This window comes from Fringilla coelebs (assembly GCF_963513975.1).
Source record: "Fringilla coelebs genome assembly, chromosome: 1".
Taxonomy (NCBI): Eukaryota; Metazoa; Chordata; class Aves; order Passeriformes; family Fringillidae; genus Fringilla; species Fringilla coelebs.
Window position 1 is genome coordinate 44,806,385 of NC_140028.1, and position 18,090 is coordinate 44,824,474.

Sequence of the window (18,090 nt, forward strand, 5' to 3'; positions counted from 1 at the left end):
CATTCTAAACCCATACTCATTTATCATTTCCTCCTAAGAATGAAGGTTGTTATGACTAAAGTAGTTTTCAACAAGATAAATGGGAGTAAACTGGGGGGAAATTAGTAATTTTATCAATTTTTAGAAGATACATATTATAAACTTTAGTCTGGTTAACTTGCTAAAATTCGAAATTCTGCTTCATAGAGGCATGGATGCATTATTGTACACCTTTGCATCTTGATTAAAACTTTTACTTAAATGTCTGTTTTTACAGTTCAGAAAATTGCTCTGCATTTAGATAATCTGAATAAGCAGAATAATATTAGGAAATCTTAATTTCCGAATGAATGGAAGAAGACTTAATGACAAATTTATTGTAATTTACTAGTCTTAGAGTTTACTTTCTGCAGAAAATCTTTGCTATAATATTTTCAATACATGAGAAAAGAAGTAAAATTTCAGACTGCATGTTTACTAGAGTTTTCTTGGAAGCTGATAATGTAATTTCATTTTAGCAAAACTCAAAAAACAGACCTCATCTTAAAATACATGGTAGTGCTACTTTACAGGAATAATATTCCTGATAATAGGAAGTTCTTTTGGATTTGTAAAACTGCACTGAATCGATGCTTATGCACAATGTTGGGGGTACTGTCAACTGCAAACACTTTTCTGTGTAACCATCTGGCTAATTATAAGCAGAGCCATAAATAGGCTGTTGTATTACAGTTAGAGTGTATTGGATACTTTTATATGCCAGTAACTGATTAGATGAAGATCTTGAATTAAAACATGTTCCTCAGTATTTTGAGGTTTATGATTTGTTGAAAAACCTACATTGACTCTTCTGAATTTCTCTTGTAGGAAATGGCAGCAGTATCAGCTTTTCTTCAGCCTGGAGCTCCTAGGCCATATCCTGCTCATTACATGGAGACAGCAATTCAGACCTATCGAGATATCTGCAAGTATGTTGTTTACTTTTGTACTGATCTTTGAATGGTGAAAGTTGAAAGATCTGGTGGCTTAACTTTTTTGCCCTGCACAGTAATAGTGCCAGATGATCACAGAATGATGGTAACATTTTAAGGACTAAGATAAACGAACATATCTAGGATAGCATGAGAGGAGATCTGGGCTCTTCTTAGCAGAGTGCTTATTGAACTTGTGTATTGAATTCACATGGTAGATTTTTAGGTAGTGGAGTGGCTGCAAGGAAGGTTTCTGTGAGAAGACAGCAGGAGCTCCCTGTGGCAGAATCAGTTTTCACTCATCTCCAAAATGAACCTGCTGCTGCCCAAGCTGGCAATGCTGTTGTTACTTCCGTGATAACACATTTAAGAAAGGGTAAAAATAACTGTGCAGCAGCTGTGAGAAAGGAGTGAGAAAATGAGAGAAACAGCCCTGCTGATACCAAGGTCAGGAGAAGGCTGGACTTCCCTGCGGCCTGTGGTGAAGACCATGCTGAAACAGATTTTCCCTTGCAGCCCATGGAGGTGCATGGGCAAGGAAGGATCTACCATGTAGCCTGTCCCAATGCCAGAGCAGGTGGATGCACCTTGAAGGTGGCTGTAGTCTGTACAGAGCCTATGCCACAGCAGGTGGCTGTCAGGAACTGTGACCAGTGGGGCAACCACACTGAAACAGTTCCTGAAGGACCGTACACTGCAAAAATGATACATGCTGGAGCAATTCTTGAAGAGCTGCATCTGTGGGAGGGACCCCACACTGAAACAGGGGAGGAGGATTTGAAGGAAGAAACAGCAGAGGAAAAATGTTATAAGTTAATGTTAAAAGACCTCAGCTCATTTTCCCTCTTCCCCTGCCTTGCTTGTGGGGAGGAGGAGGTAGAAGAATTTGGAGTGAACTTGAGCCTGGGAAGGAGGATTTGTCAGGAGGTGTTTTATTTCTGCTTTTATTTATCACCGTGCTATTCAGTTATTAATTGCCAATAAATTCATTTATTCTTTCCTGAAACAAGTCTGTTTTGCCCATGACTAAATGGCGAGTGATCTAATTGTCCCTTTGTCAGCACATGAGGTTTTTAGTCTTTTGATCTTCTTCCCCTGTGTTATTGAGCAGGGGGTGTGACAGAACAGCTTGGTGGGCACCTGGTATACAAGTACAACTTGCCAGTACAACCTGCTTCTAGCTTGTTTATCAGATCATTTTATTTGGTATTCTTACAAATACAATACTGTTCTAAAAAATGCTCTCCAGCTTTGGCTTTCATAAAGCTTCTGTTATAGTAGGATTGGACACTTGACGTGTCAATCTGTATGTGGTTGTTTTGTGGGGAGTGAACTTTCAAATGTTTTGCTTTAAGAAGAATAAGCAACAGAACCTTAGTCTGATGCCACGTGTAGAAAATCAGTAAGATTTGAGATAAAAAAGTTCTCTGAGGTTTATTTTGATAAATATTTATTAATACATGCATGTTTTTACTTTAGGAACATGGTTCTGGCTGAACGCTGTGTACTGCTTAGTGCTGAAATCTTAAAAAGTCAAAGCAAATATTCAGAGGCAGCTGCTCTTCTGATTCGTTTGACCAGTGAGGTAAAACTTAGTAGCTTTTTCTGTTTCTGCCCTCTCACTATTTGTTTTCTTACCCAAACACTTCTAGGTTACCTTCTGATTCTTGTGCTAGAATATTTTCTAGCCAAGGGTAGCAAATGAACAGGTATAGAGCATGAAGTGAAGAAAACTGTGTACGCTGTAAGTGAAGGAACTAGTACAGTTACTTTTTTTCTAGTCAAATGACTTGCTTGACTTCCTTAACCATGCTAAATATGTTATCTTTGGCTTTGTAACTAATTTTCTTTGACATCTGCTTAGCTCTTGGATGTTGTAGCTTACAAACTCATGTGTTAAAAGTATTAGCATGGCTTGCGAGAGCCATAATGGATGCTATCCCATATATAATCAGAAGTTCTCTGTAGTTTAAGCAACTAAGAGATTACTGTAGCTCAGCTGGTATGAATCATGAGAACCTTGCTGTGTAAGTGAAACCCTACACTTCTGTGTTATTAATTGGTGGAAATTAAGCATGGATTAGCTTCTAACCCAGGAATTGTATTGCTTTAAAAGGAGTGAAGAAAAATGTAATTCCAGTAATAGTGTAGCATCTCCTTTAAAGCTTGGAGGGAAGTTTAACTGGTAGTTCTGATTTTATGGCCAGCTGCACCAAATGTGATGCTTCTGAGACCTTCCTTGGACTGCTTAAGCACGGAATAAATCTGTTTAGTTCTGTAATTTTCTTTCTCAAGTGTCTCTGTGGCTTCATTCTTTATTTCAATTTAAGCTTGCTACCAGTGTTTACAAGAGCAGACTAAGATATTTTAGCAAGGAATTTAAATCCTTTTAGCTCTGCATGGTCATTTTACAGCTTAAAATTGCACATAGTATGCCTGTGGAGCATTTTGGTAGTTGCAGGGAAAATCTTCACTGGATACTATATTGGTGTGCCAGAGTATATTTGTAGTCAAGATACATGAGCATCACTGATACCATGGAGTTCAGCTGTGGTAAAATCTAGTAGATTCTGTTCCGATTGGTTAAAGTAATACAGCTGTGTCTTGGCAGAAGAGAAGGATATAATAGTAAGAAATTGTACATTAGGAAAGCATGTGATAAAAATTCACCAAGTTTCATTGCTCCCTGTATTTTTCAGTCATCCTGGTAGAAGTCTTATTTTTTGGTTCTAGCCGTAATATCTGCAGGGGTAGGGGAGGGAAAAAGATGGGAAAGTGTTTCAGAGATAATGGTAAGTGTTTGAAACTGTAGCCTGAGTAACTGAAAAAGCAGAAAATACTTATTTTGTTAATCATGCTGAAACAGGTTCATATATGCTTCGCTAGAACAAATAAGAACATGATGGTATTGAACACTATTGAAAAATACTTTTAGTCTTATTTTATGTGCTCACATATGTATAGAGTGTTTGCATATAAAAGAATCTTCAGCTTTACAGAACTCTTACAGCTTAATGTCCCTCTTAGCATTAAAACAAGGCCACTGTTACTTTTATGGTTTTATTCAACTCAGGCTAATTTTTTTTTCCTCTTAAACAGGATTCAGATCTTCGCAGTGCACTCCTGTTGGAGCAGGCAGCCCATTGTTTTATAAACATGAAAAGTCCCATGGTTAGAAAGTTTGCATTTCATATGATACTGGCTGGCCACAGATTTAGTAAAGCAGGCCAGGTAAGTATTATCTTTCCACATAGAAAATAATGCCTGGTATTAGATACTTCGTAAGTGTGTCATTAGTCTGGAAAAAAGATGCTTGGCTTCTGACACTTCTCTGTTAGTCTGCAGTATTCTGTAATCTTCTGAAAATTATTTCTGGATTGATCACCCTCGCCTTTTACCTCTGTTTTTGAAGGAATGCTGAAGATCGCTGACTTGAAACTTAAGTAATGTGTGTTTTCATTTCTCAGTGTTATTCTATACACAGTAATTTGCTTTTTTGGGAAAAGGAATATTGGTTAAATATGTTAAATATCATATTGTTAAATATGATTATTTGTTAAACTCAGCTTATTAGAATAATAGCAAAATTTAGATATTAGTTTTTCCTGGTGACTTGAATACATGTTCTTTATTGGAGGTGTAGGTGCATGAACAAGTTACTACACAACAAACCAAAGCATCTCTGTGGCTGTTAGACTTAAGTGGCAGACAAAGCAATGCAGTTCAGATTGTTTTTACTCCCATTCATATTCCTTTGTAGGCAGCTCTAACAGTGGTAGATAAACTTTTGTGGATAAAACTTTTGTGCTTTGTTTCTGCATTAGTTGTGGATACATTCTGTAAAGATAGCTTGTGCTTGTTTCCTGCTGGGGTTTTATTGCAAGACAATAATACAGGAGAACCAGGGTGTCAAAATTCTGTTTTGAACAAAGCCCTGTGGTCTTGGCTAGGGATTTTCTCCCACCCTACCCAATCTCAGTCTGACTGTCCTGGTAAGGACTAGAAAAAGTATTTTTGCATTGTTGGCTTCTGTGATGTGAGGAATAGTAGGAGTACTTCACCTCCTCCTTGGTTTTCCTCATGCAGTAGTTTTCCTGTCTGTTGTTATGACAGAACAGTAATGACAGGAAGCAGTTGATCAGTTTTTCATATTTTCATTCTTTTATATCCTGTACCTTTGTCTGGGAAAGTGAACGCATTGTGTAACAGCTCTTTGTTGTTTGTGTCTAATACTTGTAGGGATTCTGGTTTCCAAGAAGTACTTTTTCAGTGTTACAGGAAAAATTTAATTTAATTTAATTTAATTTTATTTTATTTTATTTTATTTTATTTTATTTTATTTTATTTTATTTTATTTTATTTTATTTTATTTTTACTTTATTTTTACTTTATTTTTACTTTATTTTATTTTATTTTTATTTTATTTTTACTTTATTTTTACTTTATTTTTACTTTATTTTTACTTTATTTTTACTTTATTTTTACTTTATTTTTACTTTATTTTTACTTTATTTTTTATTTTTTACTTTATTTTTTATTTTTTACTTTATTTTTTTATTTATTTTTATTTTTTAAATTTTTAAATTTTTATTTTAATTTAATTTAATTTTAATTTTATTTTTTCTTAGAGGAACAAAAATATAAAATGGTACTGAAGAGAAATCAGCCAGGCTGTTTAGCTGCAGACCATAATACCATATTTTAAAGTGTTACTAGTACGTGCTGATGTTAAGGATTTACTGCTTGTACTCTGCTGTCATCACCATACCAATGTGAATGTATATTAGATTTTTTTCCCCATTAGTGCTGTAAGTAGGGGAATCCTGTTGCCATTTTGTATAAGCTAACAGTTAGCTGTACAGTGAATGTCTATACAGCTGTTCAATACCTAGACTTGGGATTGAGTGCGTGGGTCCTGAGGTATGGGCAGGAAAGGAACTGACTGGGATCAGGCCATCTATCTCCCAGTGGCTGATATGATGATTGGTAATTTTTCTTGTATGTAGGGCTGTGTTTTGTTGGTTTTCTTGGCATGGATTTTTGTCCAAAATATGTATACAACAAGTATGTATACTGAACTGGCTGAAAGTACCACACTGAAAGTTCAGTCTGGGTGGAATGAAATGTATTAAATCTAGCTTAGTCCTGAGGCTTGGCAGTAGAGCTCTGTAGACTTTAGCGGTCAGTCCTAAAGGAACTTCGAATGCTGTTTAAAAAGTAATCTTTTCTTATTTGCTTTTCTAACTTACTGCCTGTTACTGTAGTCTTTGAAAATGTGAACTTAATCTGGAGGCCAGGCTCTGTACTGTAGGAACAAGCACTTCTGTGCTTAGATTAGTATTGACCAGATTCTATGAGGCACAGTTCTGAAACATTACACTTCACATAGTAGCAGGGATGGGGTAAAAATTACTTTTCTGTCTTACTGTTCAATCATCATAATGTCATAATTGCAGTCAGTGGATAACAGGATAATTTGACGAATTACCTTTTTTCTTGCAGAAGAAACATGCCTTACGTTGCTACTGTCAAGCCATGCAGGTTTACAAAGGGAAGGGCTGGTCCCTTGCAGAAGACCACATTAACTTCACCATCGGTCGTCAGTCCTTTACGCTTCGTCAGCTGGACAACGCTGTGTCTGCCTTCAGGCATATTTTGATCAATGACAGTAAACAACCTCCAGCTCAGCAAGGAGCTTTTTTAAGAGAATATCTTTATGTCTATAAGGTAAATTACTTCCTTGTCTCTGTTTCTTGAGTAATAAGTAATTTTATTGCCACCAATTTTCTATTAAATCATTAAATGATTTTCTGTTTTATCTGCTTAGTTCCAGTTTGGTTTTTTTTTTTTTTTTTTAATCTAGTTGATGTGTTCCATTTTTTACTTTGGACTTAAAAAAATCCGCACATGCCGCATTTCATGTGTGTAGTCCTTTCACAGATGGGCATAAGTATGGGTTATTATCACAGTAATGTGTGTGTTTTTATTACAATAAAGTCTTCTTTTTGAGGGTCATAGCTGGATTGTAGTTGTGGTAAGTGTAATAGTTTTTTAGAGGAGATGGATTTGTTCTGTTATGATCAACTTATAATGATTTTGAGGGCTTTTGATAATACATGTTTAATAAAGGCAAGGTAGCTCTGTCATCATCCATATAGTGAATTTCATTCTTTAATAAGGATAGAATTTGATGGATCAAGTGACTCATTGACTTGTGTTTAAGTTCATGGGTGATTCTGGATTGCAGTATACTGTATGCATCATGGAGTGTTTAGTGCTGAAATTGCCACACACTATGCAGCCATGTAGCTACTGTCTTTTAAAGCTTGCGAACAGAATTTCTGTGGTGTTTAAGTTATGGCAGACCTTACTCGAAGGCCGGAGGTTGAATGCTCAGCTTGGTGAGAATCTTGTTTGATGGTGGTGGGATAGTGAATATAGTTTATCAAATTCTGAGTTAGTCAAGGTTTGCATCAAATAAAGCTCATAACAGCAATGCAACCATGGTAGTGATTAGATTTCAGGGTTAAAATAATTATTCTCCTTTTCTCATAAGGATTTCAAACTTGAAACGCCTATTATAGGGAAAAAAAACTATGTCAAACAGTTAATTGAAATTATTTATTCCATCTTAGAAGTACTCCCTGTTCAAATATTGAGTGTTTTTAACTTGGCTTCCTTATCATTCAGCCATTGGCAATGTACATGACACTCTGTTTTCTTGCTCCTTTGCTCCAGAATGCAACCCAGCTGTCACCCGATGGTCCCTTACCACAGCTTCCTTTACCATATATTAACAGCTCAGCAACTCGTGTTTTCTTTGGCCATGATCGACGACCAGCAGAAGGTTAGAAAATATTAAGTAAACAGTTTTAGGTCCCTTTTTTAAGGAGTGGTGCAGGAGTTGGTGCCATTTAAAAGAAGTCTGTCACTATGTAAAACTAAAGTAACTGGGTAACTTAAAAATACTTCAAAAGAAAAGCTTGAGCTTAATATCTACTGGCTGGATGTTTTCAGACTTTCTTTGTAAATATGAAGTCTGTGTATGTGGTTGTGTGGACTGTCACTGTTTTTCACACCTGGGAAGCTTCAATGCAAGTCTGTAATGAACTTCATGGAAGGGATTATTATTACTGTAGCAAATACTGGACGCTAATGGCCATGCTACAAATTAGCTTTACAGTTAGCTTCCTCTAGGATGAAATATTTGAAACACTCTGATTCCTGAGTGTAAAGAAAGCTGAGTGGACATTCGTATATAATCCAAGGCTGTACTGTGGAGTTGTAGTCTGTTATAAAGTAAAAATGATCTGTAGCCTGGGTATACTATGTAGCATGGTAAAATCTTGGAATGCTGTGCTATCCAAATGGAACTATATGGAAATTAATCTCAGCCTTGTCTTTCATGTGTGCATGTCAAAATGCCCTGCAATTCACTTTTAAAATCAATTGTAGTATAAGAATTATATTGACCTAGAACTTAAAATATTTTAAGAATAGTTACCAAACTGCCAGTGCTGCCCTCTGATGCAGCTGTTGCACATCACTCTTCTCACCTTTAAGACCGCCTTTCTCTCTGCAGGTGAGAAGCAGGCAGCTACACATGTAAGCCTGGATCAGGAGTATGACTCAGAATCATCCCAGCAGTGGAAGGAGCTTGAGGAGCAGGTTGTGTCTGTGATAAATAAAGGAACAATACCATCAAACTTTCAACCAACGCAGTTCTGTTTAAATCGCTACTCAGATAACTCCAAATTTCCACTTGCTGTGATAGAAGGTAAAGTTAAGATTTTTACACTTCAGAAATAAACTGGGTTAGATAAATTTGTATTGATATTTCCTGTCTTATTAGAGATGTGAGCCAACATGCCTGTGCAAGTTGTTTGTATGTGAATACTCTGAGATAGCCTTCAGATTGTGATGGGGAAAGCCTGTTGTCATTATTTTCTTGCGCTTTTTTGATAGAACCAATAACTGTAGAAGTGTCCTTCCGAAACCCTCTAAAAGTTCCGCTTCTTTTGACTGACCTTTCATTGCTGTGGAAGTTTCAACCTAAAGACTTCAGTGCAAAGCAGGATGGAGAAACAAAAGAGCAGGTAAAGAAAGCTTCATCCTTTTCCAACCTAAACAGCTGCAGGTATGGAGTATATATTGAGTATTCAAAATTCTGTGATACAAAAATATTTAAGCATCAACATTAAACATGAAGGTTTAAGTGTAAACTAAAAAAAAAAAAGGCAAGAAGAATAGTAGCTACTGAAATAATTTTGATATTATCAAGATTTTCCTAGGTCTGTAGGGCACAAAGCAGCCAAGTTAGCAAAAAATTCTAATGTGTATTGTAAAGCTGAAGGCAAAACAAAATACTTCCAGGATTTCTTTATATATGTACCATGTCTGTTTTGAGTCACACTAGCCTTGACTTGCAAATATGAGTGTCAGTAGGTAGATTATCAAATATACCTTTTTCTTATTTGAGCTACTGTACATAATGAAATGTGTGTTCTGAAAAACTGTGCTCATATAACATAGAAACATCTTAGTATCTTGATTAGAAGAGAAATGAAAACTTATTGTATTAAAAATTAATGTTTTGAATACTTTAGATGAGCTGTTGTGCTACTGTTTGACTTAATACTTCATCTAATGCTGCCAAAAGCTCTGATGGACTGTTGTCATATCCAGGTTTTAAAGGTTTTAATATATTCTAATACTAAATAGTACAGTAAATTCCTAAATAATTTGTTTTCCTGGCCAAAACGTTGGGAACACAGTGTTCTCTAAAGGTTCTGTAAGTATTTACCAGAGTTATAAACATGGTTCTACATAGTTTAAGTCTCAAGGCTTACCATACACCCATACACTTTCCCTTCTGTTCTGATCTGAACTGCTACTTTAATGGTGTGATAAATACTTCTGTGAATATCTGTGAAACGGACTGGGAATGGTTCCAATTTATAGTGCTAAATCTTAAATTTCTCTTAAGTAAATGTTTACTGAGCTCTCAAGCTGCTTTTTTAATTCATAAAGGCTGAGAAGCTGAGCATGCAGCACTTGCTTTTCCAAACTGTTTGGAAATTTGTGTGATTTTTTTTTCCCCTTGAGCACTTTAGGAAGGGTATTGGAAATATTATTTATGGCACTTTCTTTGCCTAGGAGTAATAGTATCTAAGGAGCTGTTTCTTCTTTTCAGGGTACGTCTGATGAAGATATGGTAGGAACTGAAGCAATAGCAGAATTTTTAATTAATAGTGAGGAGACAAAAGTGGTAAGTACTGTGCTTTGTTTTAAAAGGTCTTTTCAGCGTTGAACTTTAGTGTGCATTTCAGACTTGTTATGGTCTGAACTTAACATTAAACTGACAGAACACATGATTGAATCAGAAATTCCAGTACCTCTTATCACTTTGTATAAATGTGACAGGACCAAAGACAGTGGGCACAAGAGGCTCCTCCTGATCATCAGGAAATGTTAATAACTTGATTTATAACACTTACTTATTTTGTAAATGTGATGGTGCTTGAGCACTTGGCACAGGTGGCCCAGAGAGATTGTGGAGTATCCATCTTTAGAGATGTTCAGGGCCCTTTGGATGTGGTCCTTAGCAGCTGGCTCTAGATGGCCCTGCTTGAGCAGGCACGTTGGAGTCCATTCCAGCTTCAGCCATTCTGTGATTCTGCCCCTGTTAATCACAGTGAAGATTAACTTTTAGGAATTTTTGCTAATGTAGTGAGCATTTCTCAGCTGTGAACTGGTTTGGTAAATTGTGTGTATATGAATTGAATGAATTTTCAATCTAGTAATGGATCTATATTTACTGTTGCAGTTATAGCTGACACAGCTATAAAGTAAATGTAGCCATGAGTGTGTTTAGCAATTGGACATTTAACTGTAATAATACTTCTTTCTAGTAGCAACAACAACAAAAATTTAACGTATCTCCACAGGCAAGACTAAAGCTCTTTCCCCATCAAACAGGGGAGCTACATATTCTGGGAGTCGTTTATAATCTTGGCAGTGTTCAAGGTGCTGTGTCATTAGATGGGATAGATCCTTCTATTGGATTACAGACAGGTAAGTGTATTATTACTTTAAACTGTGTGTTTCTGGAAGGAGGAGACATGGCTTCTGCAGAGTAGAACTAAATTCAAGTGTCTAGTGTTTGACTGTCATGATACAAGGCCTTCCATCAGGTAGGGATGTAGAAATAGGAGAAGCAACTGAAGTGGGAAAAGAACAAAGTGGCTCTTCTAGGAATCCCACAAGGAAGGAGGCCAGATTCATTGCTTCTTTTACATCTGCTGAACTTTTGAAACCAGTAAAAAAATCAAAATGTAAATATTCCATCTAAGCTGTGTTGAATCTATAACAGCTTCCATTGACTCTCTTGCTGTTAATTTTTCTTCTGCATTTCTTTGCATTGTTAGCTTTCAACTTTTTGTCTAAATGTTGCACTGAAGTCCTTTTTATAGATTCCTAAATTTAAATTTGGCTGACAGCTTTTTTTTAAGCATCTTGAATTCTCTTTCCTTTACATTGGTGTATAAATTGACAATTAATTGCATGCTACCTGACCTGTTTTGTTGAATCATTCGCCTGAAATTGTCTCTCATGTGGTGAGTTTATTTGTTAGATGAAATGGAGATTAAAACGTGTGCAAGTGTCTGAAAGAAATAGAAGCTTATTCAGAGCCTGGAAACCTTTTGAATAAAAACCATTTGGAGAGTGTAGCTGTCTTTAAAGGAAATAATCCTCTAAGTGACTTCTCCAGCCTGGCAGGAATTGGGAGAGGAATGAAATGCCATCAGCTTCATGCACTATGTCTGCTGCTTCCCTTCCAGTTGCAGTCAAACTATTGAAGGGCAGAGAAAGCCCACAGTAATGGATAACTAGCTGTTGGAACTTGAGCCAGCCATGTGTTACATGACTGTAAGCTCTGAATAGTTCTTTGTTGGTGGTGCTGCTTAATCAATGAACACCATAAGTGCCCGATAACAAAAATTGACTTTTGAGATTGGATTGGGAGCTTTAGATCATTTCTTAGAGACAAAGTCAGGAATTACTTAAAAAAACCCAACTAAACAAAAGTTTAAAAAACTTATTTCAGGAAAGTTTGTTTCCAATGGGTTATCTGTTCGAGGAAGACAAGATTTAGAAATCCAAGGACCTCGACTTAATAACACAAAAGAGGAAAAAACATCGATTAAATATGGACCCGATCGACGTTTAGATCCCATTATTACAGAAGAAATGCCCTTGTTAGAGGTACGTAGCTACTTCCTTTTGGCAATTTTGAGAAAATAGCTAAATGCAATTTATAAATATAATTCTAACAATGCTGACTTGGCTTTTGTTAATGCCTAAATCTTCCCAGGTAATTTCTGATCTGTTAGTGGCAAACTTGTGTGGGTTTTTTTAATTGAAACTTGAAGCCTCAAAATTAGTATCCTTCTGAAATTGCTATATTCCCTTTAGAATTTTAGTTGGCAACAGCTTTGGTACTCAGATTTTAAGATAAATGAGGAACAGGCAAAGAAGCTTTTTTCTGTTTGCTTGCCATTCATCTAGAAAAGTTATTCCAGCTGCTTAATTAAAATACAGTGCTTTTCCTTTCTAGGGTTATTAAAATGGTCTGGGTAACTGGTTAATGGCAGGGGCCTTTAGAGTAGGATGGATCAGCTAGAAGGGACTACAGTGATCTTCCAGTCTGGCTGCCTGACCAAGTTGCAGTGTGTTAATGGCTTCGCCTAAATGCCTCTTGAACAGTGTGGTCGATTCTTGGGTCATCGACCACCCCCCTGAAAAGCTATTCCACTGTTTGACCACCCTCTCCATAGGGAAATGCATCTTAATGTCCAGTCTAAACATCCATCCCCTGGTGCAGCTTTGAGCCATTCCCACATGTCTGATCACTGGATTTTAGGATGAAGAGATCTGCACCTCCCTCTTCACTTCCCCTCAGGAAGCTCTAGGCAGCAGTCGAGTTTGTGTTAATGGTTGTTTTCAGTTGGGGCATTCCTAACTTGGCTCAGTGTTTAGGTTTTTATTTTCTCCTTTTCTTCCCATACAGGTGTTCTTTATAAATTTTCCTACAGGGCTTCTCTGTGGAGAAATCAGAAAAGCGTATGTAGAATTTGTGAATGTAAGCAAGTGTCCTCTTACTGCACTGAAGGTCGTGTCCAAGCATCCAGAATTTTTCACTTTTGGTGGAAATACTGCTGTTTTAACACCACTAAGTCCTTCAGCCTCTGAGAACTGTAGTGCTTACAAGACTGTTGTGACAGATCCTACCTCTGTGCGAACAGCACTGCTGTCTTCAGCTTCTTCTGCAGACTTTGGGGTTGGCACGGGAGGTTCACCTGAAGTAATACAGGTTCCGCTTCCTGATGCTGTTCTTCTTCCTGGGGCTTCAGTGCAGCTGCCAATGTGGTTACGGGGACCAGATGAAGAAGGTGTTCATGAAATTAACTTCTTGTTTTACTACGAAAGTATTAAAAAGCACTCAAAAATGTGGTAAGTTCTTCTAATTTGCCTTCTCTATCATACTTATTAGACACATTAGATTCTGTGATTCTGTGATTGCAATGGTAAAAGTAAGTATTACAGAATTTCTCTGTCACTGTGATGATGTGAAAATGGCCTGTTATCTGCTATTCTAAGCAATGTTTTTTTCTACTGCATGATCTAATTTCCATGGGAAATTGTATAGCCTGTGCTGCTTTTATTGAAGTAGTAAATACTAAATTATTAAAATAAATTAATAGAAGGAGGTTTAATGGAATTCTTTTATAACAACCTTTGTATTTAGTTCCTCTGGAACCACATTGTTCTGCTGAAGGTATAGGGTTAAAAATCATAACCTAATTTGTTTCTACGTCTTATAAAACAAAGTCTTGTCTGTATTGAATGAAAGAGTTTGTCGTCAGTTAAAATTTGGTTAGTAATTGTATTGTGAAGAAGGATATTCTCATTCCAGGGGTTAAATACCAAGTCTGACTTGCACACTGTTGTAGAGTTTTTGGACCATCTTGAGAGAGTCCATAGTCAAGTTTGACACAACAAGTTAAAACATTCCCAAGAAATTCATTCAGCACTTCCGGTGGGCAGGCAGGTTTTCAGAAAAGGGGGGTTCTGTCATGTTTAGCGATTACTTGGGAAGACATGTCATCAGGCCCTGCTTTCTCCTTTTCCCTGTTTTTGTTGCTGAGCATAACACCACATGGTGTGGAATATCCTGTTGGTCAGTTACGGGTCAGCCATCCCAGTGTGTTCCCTCCCACCCTGTTGTGAAGCCCCAGCCTGATTGCTGGTGTGGTGGGGTGACGAGCAGAAAAGGCCTTGATCCTGTGTAAGCCCATCTCAGCAATAACAAAATCATTCCTGTGTCAACGCTATTTCTAGCACAAATCCAGAACATGGCCACTTACTAGCTACTATGAAGGAAATTAACTATCCCAACCTAAACTTGCTCACTTGGTGGCTGTACCAGTGTTACTTCAGATAAACTCTAATAAGATGGACTGAATGTCTTCCTATGGCTGAAGCTTGTTTTCTAGGCTAGTTCTGAGAGAGAAACAAAGTTCATGTACTGTGAGGCTGGTTTGGGGTGTAAACCAAAGCAGAGTTAAGTTGAAGATGGTTGAGAGAGTGGATCAGTAGCATATTCTCAAAACTGAAGTCATGCAAATGCACCCTTAGTTTAGATTTTTCCATAGCTTCTGAAATATCAAAGCTAGTCTGTAGGAATAGGGAATTTGTCTCCTAACAACTCATAGTATTCAGAAACGGAGGTGCTTGAGAGGTGGAAGAGAGTTGTTTGAGTAATGTACTTGTTCCTTACTGCACTGAAGTTTTGAGGGGAACTTAAAGGAGCTGCTCTGGTTTAAGAGTGTTCTTTGTAGATGGAGCATAGCTTTTAAGTGTTGAAAAAATTATGTAATTTGTACCACTTGAAAGCTATACAGATATCTGTATATCTGAACATTAACTGGAAAACTTAAAAGTTTCTTCTGTAATTGTGGCATTGTGAAGTAGAGTTTAGGAAGCCACCGATTTTTCCCTCCTAAAACCAAGTGTCACATTATTTCAACATATTCAGTAGGTAATGCGTATCAAACTTTTACATGCCTCTAAAATGTTTCCAAGTGGAAGTTATGGTAACTAAAAGCTTCTACATTGGAAAAGCTCAAGTGTTTTGATGGTGTCTACAAATGGAATTGTAAAGATTAATTCGTCCTTAGAAAAGCAGGAAGATAACTTTCACAAAGGGACTGCTGTCCCGGAGGTTGAGCATACCTGGAAATAGGCAGGATAGCTGTGGTTTGATTCTCTTTATTTTAATTCTCTTTTCAGGAGAATTTATTGAATGCAGTGGTATTCTAAGTGCTTTTTAGTAAATATTTATGGTAAGAGATGTGACTAAGTAGTGGTCTTTCTCTCACTTATTTACTCAGAAACTGTTTTCCAGAGCATTTGGTGGCATTAAATAGTTTAATGATATCTGTGTGCCAATACATGTCTGTTTGCTTTCACTCTGCCAGTTGTCTTACATCTGAAACATTTCTGAATTGTTTTTCCACATGGTAGCACCTGAACCTTTTTCTCCAACATTTCACACTGGCTTAGACTGCGTGTTTAAAGAGCACCTACCCATGCAGCAAGATGGTTAAAAATAAAGTAGGTTTGATAGGGTATCTTCAGTGAAAAGAAGTATCTTTGGTAGTTGGCATGAACAAATTGTCTAATGGCCTTAATATTGACAAATATAAAAGCTAAATTTCTTGATATCATGTTCTGGGCAGTCCTGGTTGTTCAAAATGTTGAATGTTGTCTTTTTTTTTTTTTTCCTTTTCTCTCCTCCCTTTCCTAGTCACAGAGTATTAAGGCACACTGCAGTTATTTGTACCAGTCGGTCTCTGCACATTCGGGCTACTGTCTGCAGAAGTAATGCACTTGGGGATGAAGAAGGCAGAGGGGACAACATGTTGCTCTTTGTGGATGTAGAAAATATCAATACTGTAAGTTTTTATTTGTATTGATAATAATAGTACTGTCCTGAAGCTCAGCAGATGATGAACCAAGACTCAAGTTTTTCTACAGTAACTTTGCAAACGACAACAACAAAAAATATCCTTGCATATTTGATCGTTCAGTTACTGTTGGAAAGAGTATTAATGTGAAGTTATATCCTAACTCTGTGGAAGTCTCCTATACTAATCATATTGCAAGACTATAGTTCATAGTGTTTTTAGGAAGATTTATTCCAAATTGATGAGTGTTCTTGATCTTAGCTTCCAAGGTTGTCTTATTCAGAACTGTGTCCCCTTTCAGTGGAAACACTGGTAGAATTAGTGGTAATGTCAAAGTCAGAATTTAAGCTCCAATCTGAAGGAAGTTTTTCTGTTTACATGTATCACCAAACCATAAAGACATTTTTACTAATATAATCCAAATACAGATATGTCCGTTGACTTACTAAAGCAGATGAAAATACTCAGTTTTTTAAACCATGCTAATGTAAATTTACTCATTTTTTTGGCAAAGCTGCTCCCATTTTTTCAATCACAAAGCAAGGTAACTGAATTGTCTGTTCATAGAATTCATAGACACTTAGTTGGTAATGGAACCACTGAGCTGATTTGTCATTTTCTTTTAAAGGTGTGTACACTCTGGTTTTTTTCTTCATTTACTGAATATTGTCCACTCCTTTAAGGAGGGCAGAATGTTTTTATAAAGGACCAAGTTAACAATGTGAGGCTTATTTTTCTACTACCACCTCACTCTTTACAAGAAAAGAAGCCAACTCCAAAAGCTGCATTTTATTGTATATGTATGTAAACCCAAAATAGATCTTGAGTTTCTAGGATTTATGTTACAGCAATGCTCCTAAAGTAATCCTAGAAACTAAGTAGCCTTGTGGACAGTGTTCTGCATTGGAGTTAAAAAGCCTAGTTTTTGTTAAAGTTCTTCTTAATCTAAAATACTAGCTTGTGGGTCTTTTTCTGGGGGATCCTTATTTCCTCTTTGTGTGGCTTTATTTACTGGAATTGGAAGTTGCTGTGATCTGGGACTGTTGTTTACTTTACAGTGGGTATTAAATCTCTCCTTGTATCTAACTACTGTGTGTTATGAGTGGTGTGAATAATGAGTTAAATTAAGATTCTGACAGTGCCACTTTGCAGTGAACACTTACTGTGCAATGTAGCACATCACAGTTGTGATTGGTTTTTTTTGACATAACTTTCGTCTGTTCTGTAGAGTGAAACGGGTGTTAAGGAATTTCATATAGTGCAAGTTTCAAGCAATAGCAAGCACTGGAAGCTTCAGAAATCTGTTAACATCTCTGGAGACAAAGGTGTGTATCTCTATCACCAAAATGATGGCAAGTCTAGCTTCTGGCTGATAAAAACAGTTAAAAGAATCTTACAGGGAACTGAATTTGGCTTTTAGAATAATTAGTTTCTAATAACTTTGTCCATTCCAAAAATACTAAAGCCCCTCTTTTGTTATATTTCATGAAGTATATATTTACAGATAAATTATTCAAACTTAATGAATTTTAAAAACAAGCTTAATTTACAGGTAAATGATTTCTGTGATATAGAGAAATCCATGTGTGGGGTGGCTGATAACTTTCCTCCCAAGAAATATGGTTGTGTTGTATGCCATTGCTGTGCCTGGTTAGCTGTGCTTGTTGGGTGTCATCTGTGTGTTTGTGACAAAAGTCAGTCAAGACTTTTGACTTTTGTCTAAGGGACTCTGATTATGCTGAGAGCAAATAAAAAAATCTTGCCGCCTTTTTCTTTCAGATACTAAACTGGCTAGCAGAGAGCGAGCAAAGTTATGTTTTAAAGCAGTGAGATGCAAAAACTCAGCAGGTAGGTTTTTTCTTGAATGTGGTAACTTTTAAAAAAAAATACTCTTTTGGATACTGTATGCTGAAGTTGTGACTTCCCATAATGCTAAAACAGTGCTTTCTCTTTTTATCCCTTAGAAAATTACACATTTGCAGATATTGTCTTTGGAAATGAACAGGTAGGTGGATGGGTACAACTGCATATTTTGTCTTGTGTAAGGTGTCCCTGTCATGTGCAAGGACAAAGAGGTGGTAAGTTAACTTAGGCTAGCTTGTAGTCAGGAA

The 18,090-nt window shown here is 36.7% G+C and overlaps 1 protein-coding gene across 4 annotated transcripts in view; it reads left to right on the forward strand.

Annotated features, from left to right (window-relative positions):
• TRAPPC8 (trafficking protein particle complex subunit 8) overlaps positions 1 to 18,090 on the forward strand; it is a 53,349-nt gene that overhangs the window by 20,161 nt on the left and 15,098 nt on the right. For all 4 annotated transcript variants that reach the window (XM_084219150.1, XM_084219151.1, XM_084219152.1 and 1 more), the window contains 15 exons: positions 847 to 947; positions 2,430 to 2,535; positions 4,050 to 4,181; positions 6,453 to 6,677; positions 7,689 to 7,797; positions 8,533 to 8,727; positions 8,916 to 9,046; positions 10,144 to 10,218; positions 10,898 to 11,024; positions 12,058 to 12,215; positions 13,021 to 13,463; positions 15,820 to 15,967; positions 17,208 to 17,304; positions 17,759 to 17,827; positions 17,944 to 17,984. In XM_084219150.1, the coding sequence (XP_084075276.1) occupies positions 847 to 947; positions 2,430 to 2,535; positions 4,050 to 4,181; positions 6,453 to 6,677; positions 7,689 to 7,797; positions 8,533 to 8,727; positions 8,916 to 9,046; positions 10,144 to 10,218; positions 10,898 to 11,024; positions 12,058 to 12,215; positions 13,021 to 13,463; positions 15,820 to 15,967; positions 17,208 to 17,304; positions 17,759 to 17,827; positions 17,944 to 17,984 (2,157 nt within the window). The remainder of the gene's footprint in view (positions 1 to 846; positions 948 to 2,429; positions 2,536 to 4,049; positions 4,182 to 6,452; positions 6,678 to 7,688; positions 7,798 to 8,532; positions 8,728 to 8,915; positions 9,047 to 10,143; positions 10,219 to 10,897; positions 11,025 to 12,057; positions 12,216 to 13,020; positions 13,464 to 15,819; positions 15,968 to 17,207; positions 17,305 to 17,758; positions 17,828 to 17,943; positions 17,985 to 18,090) is intronic.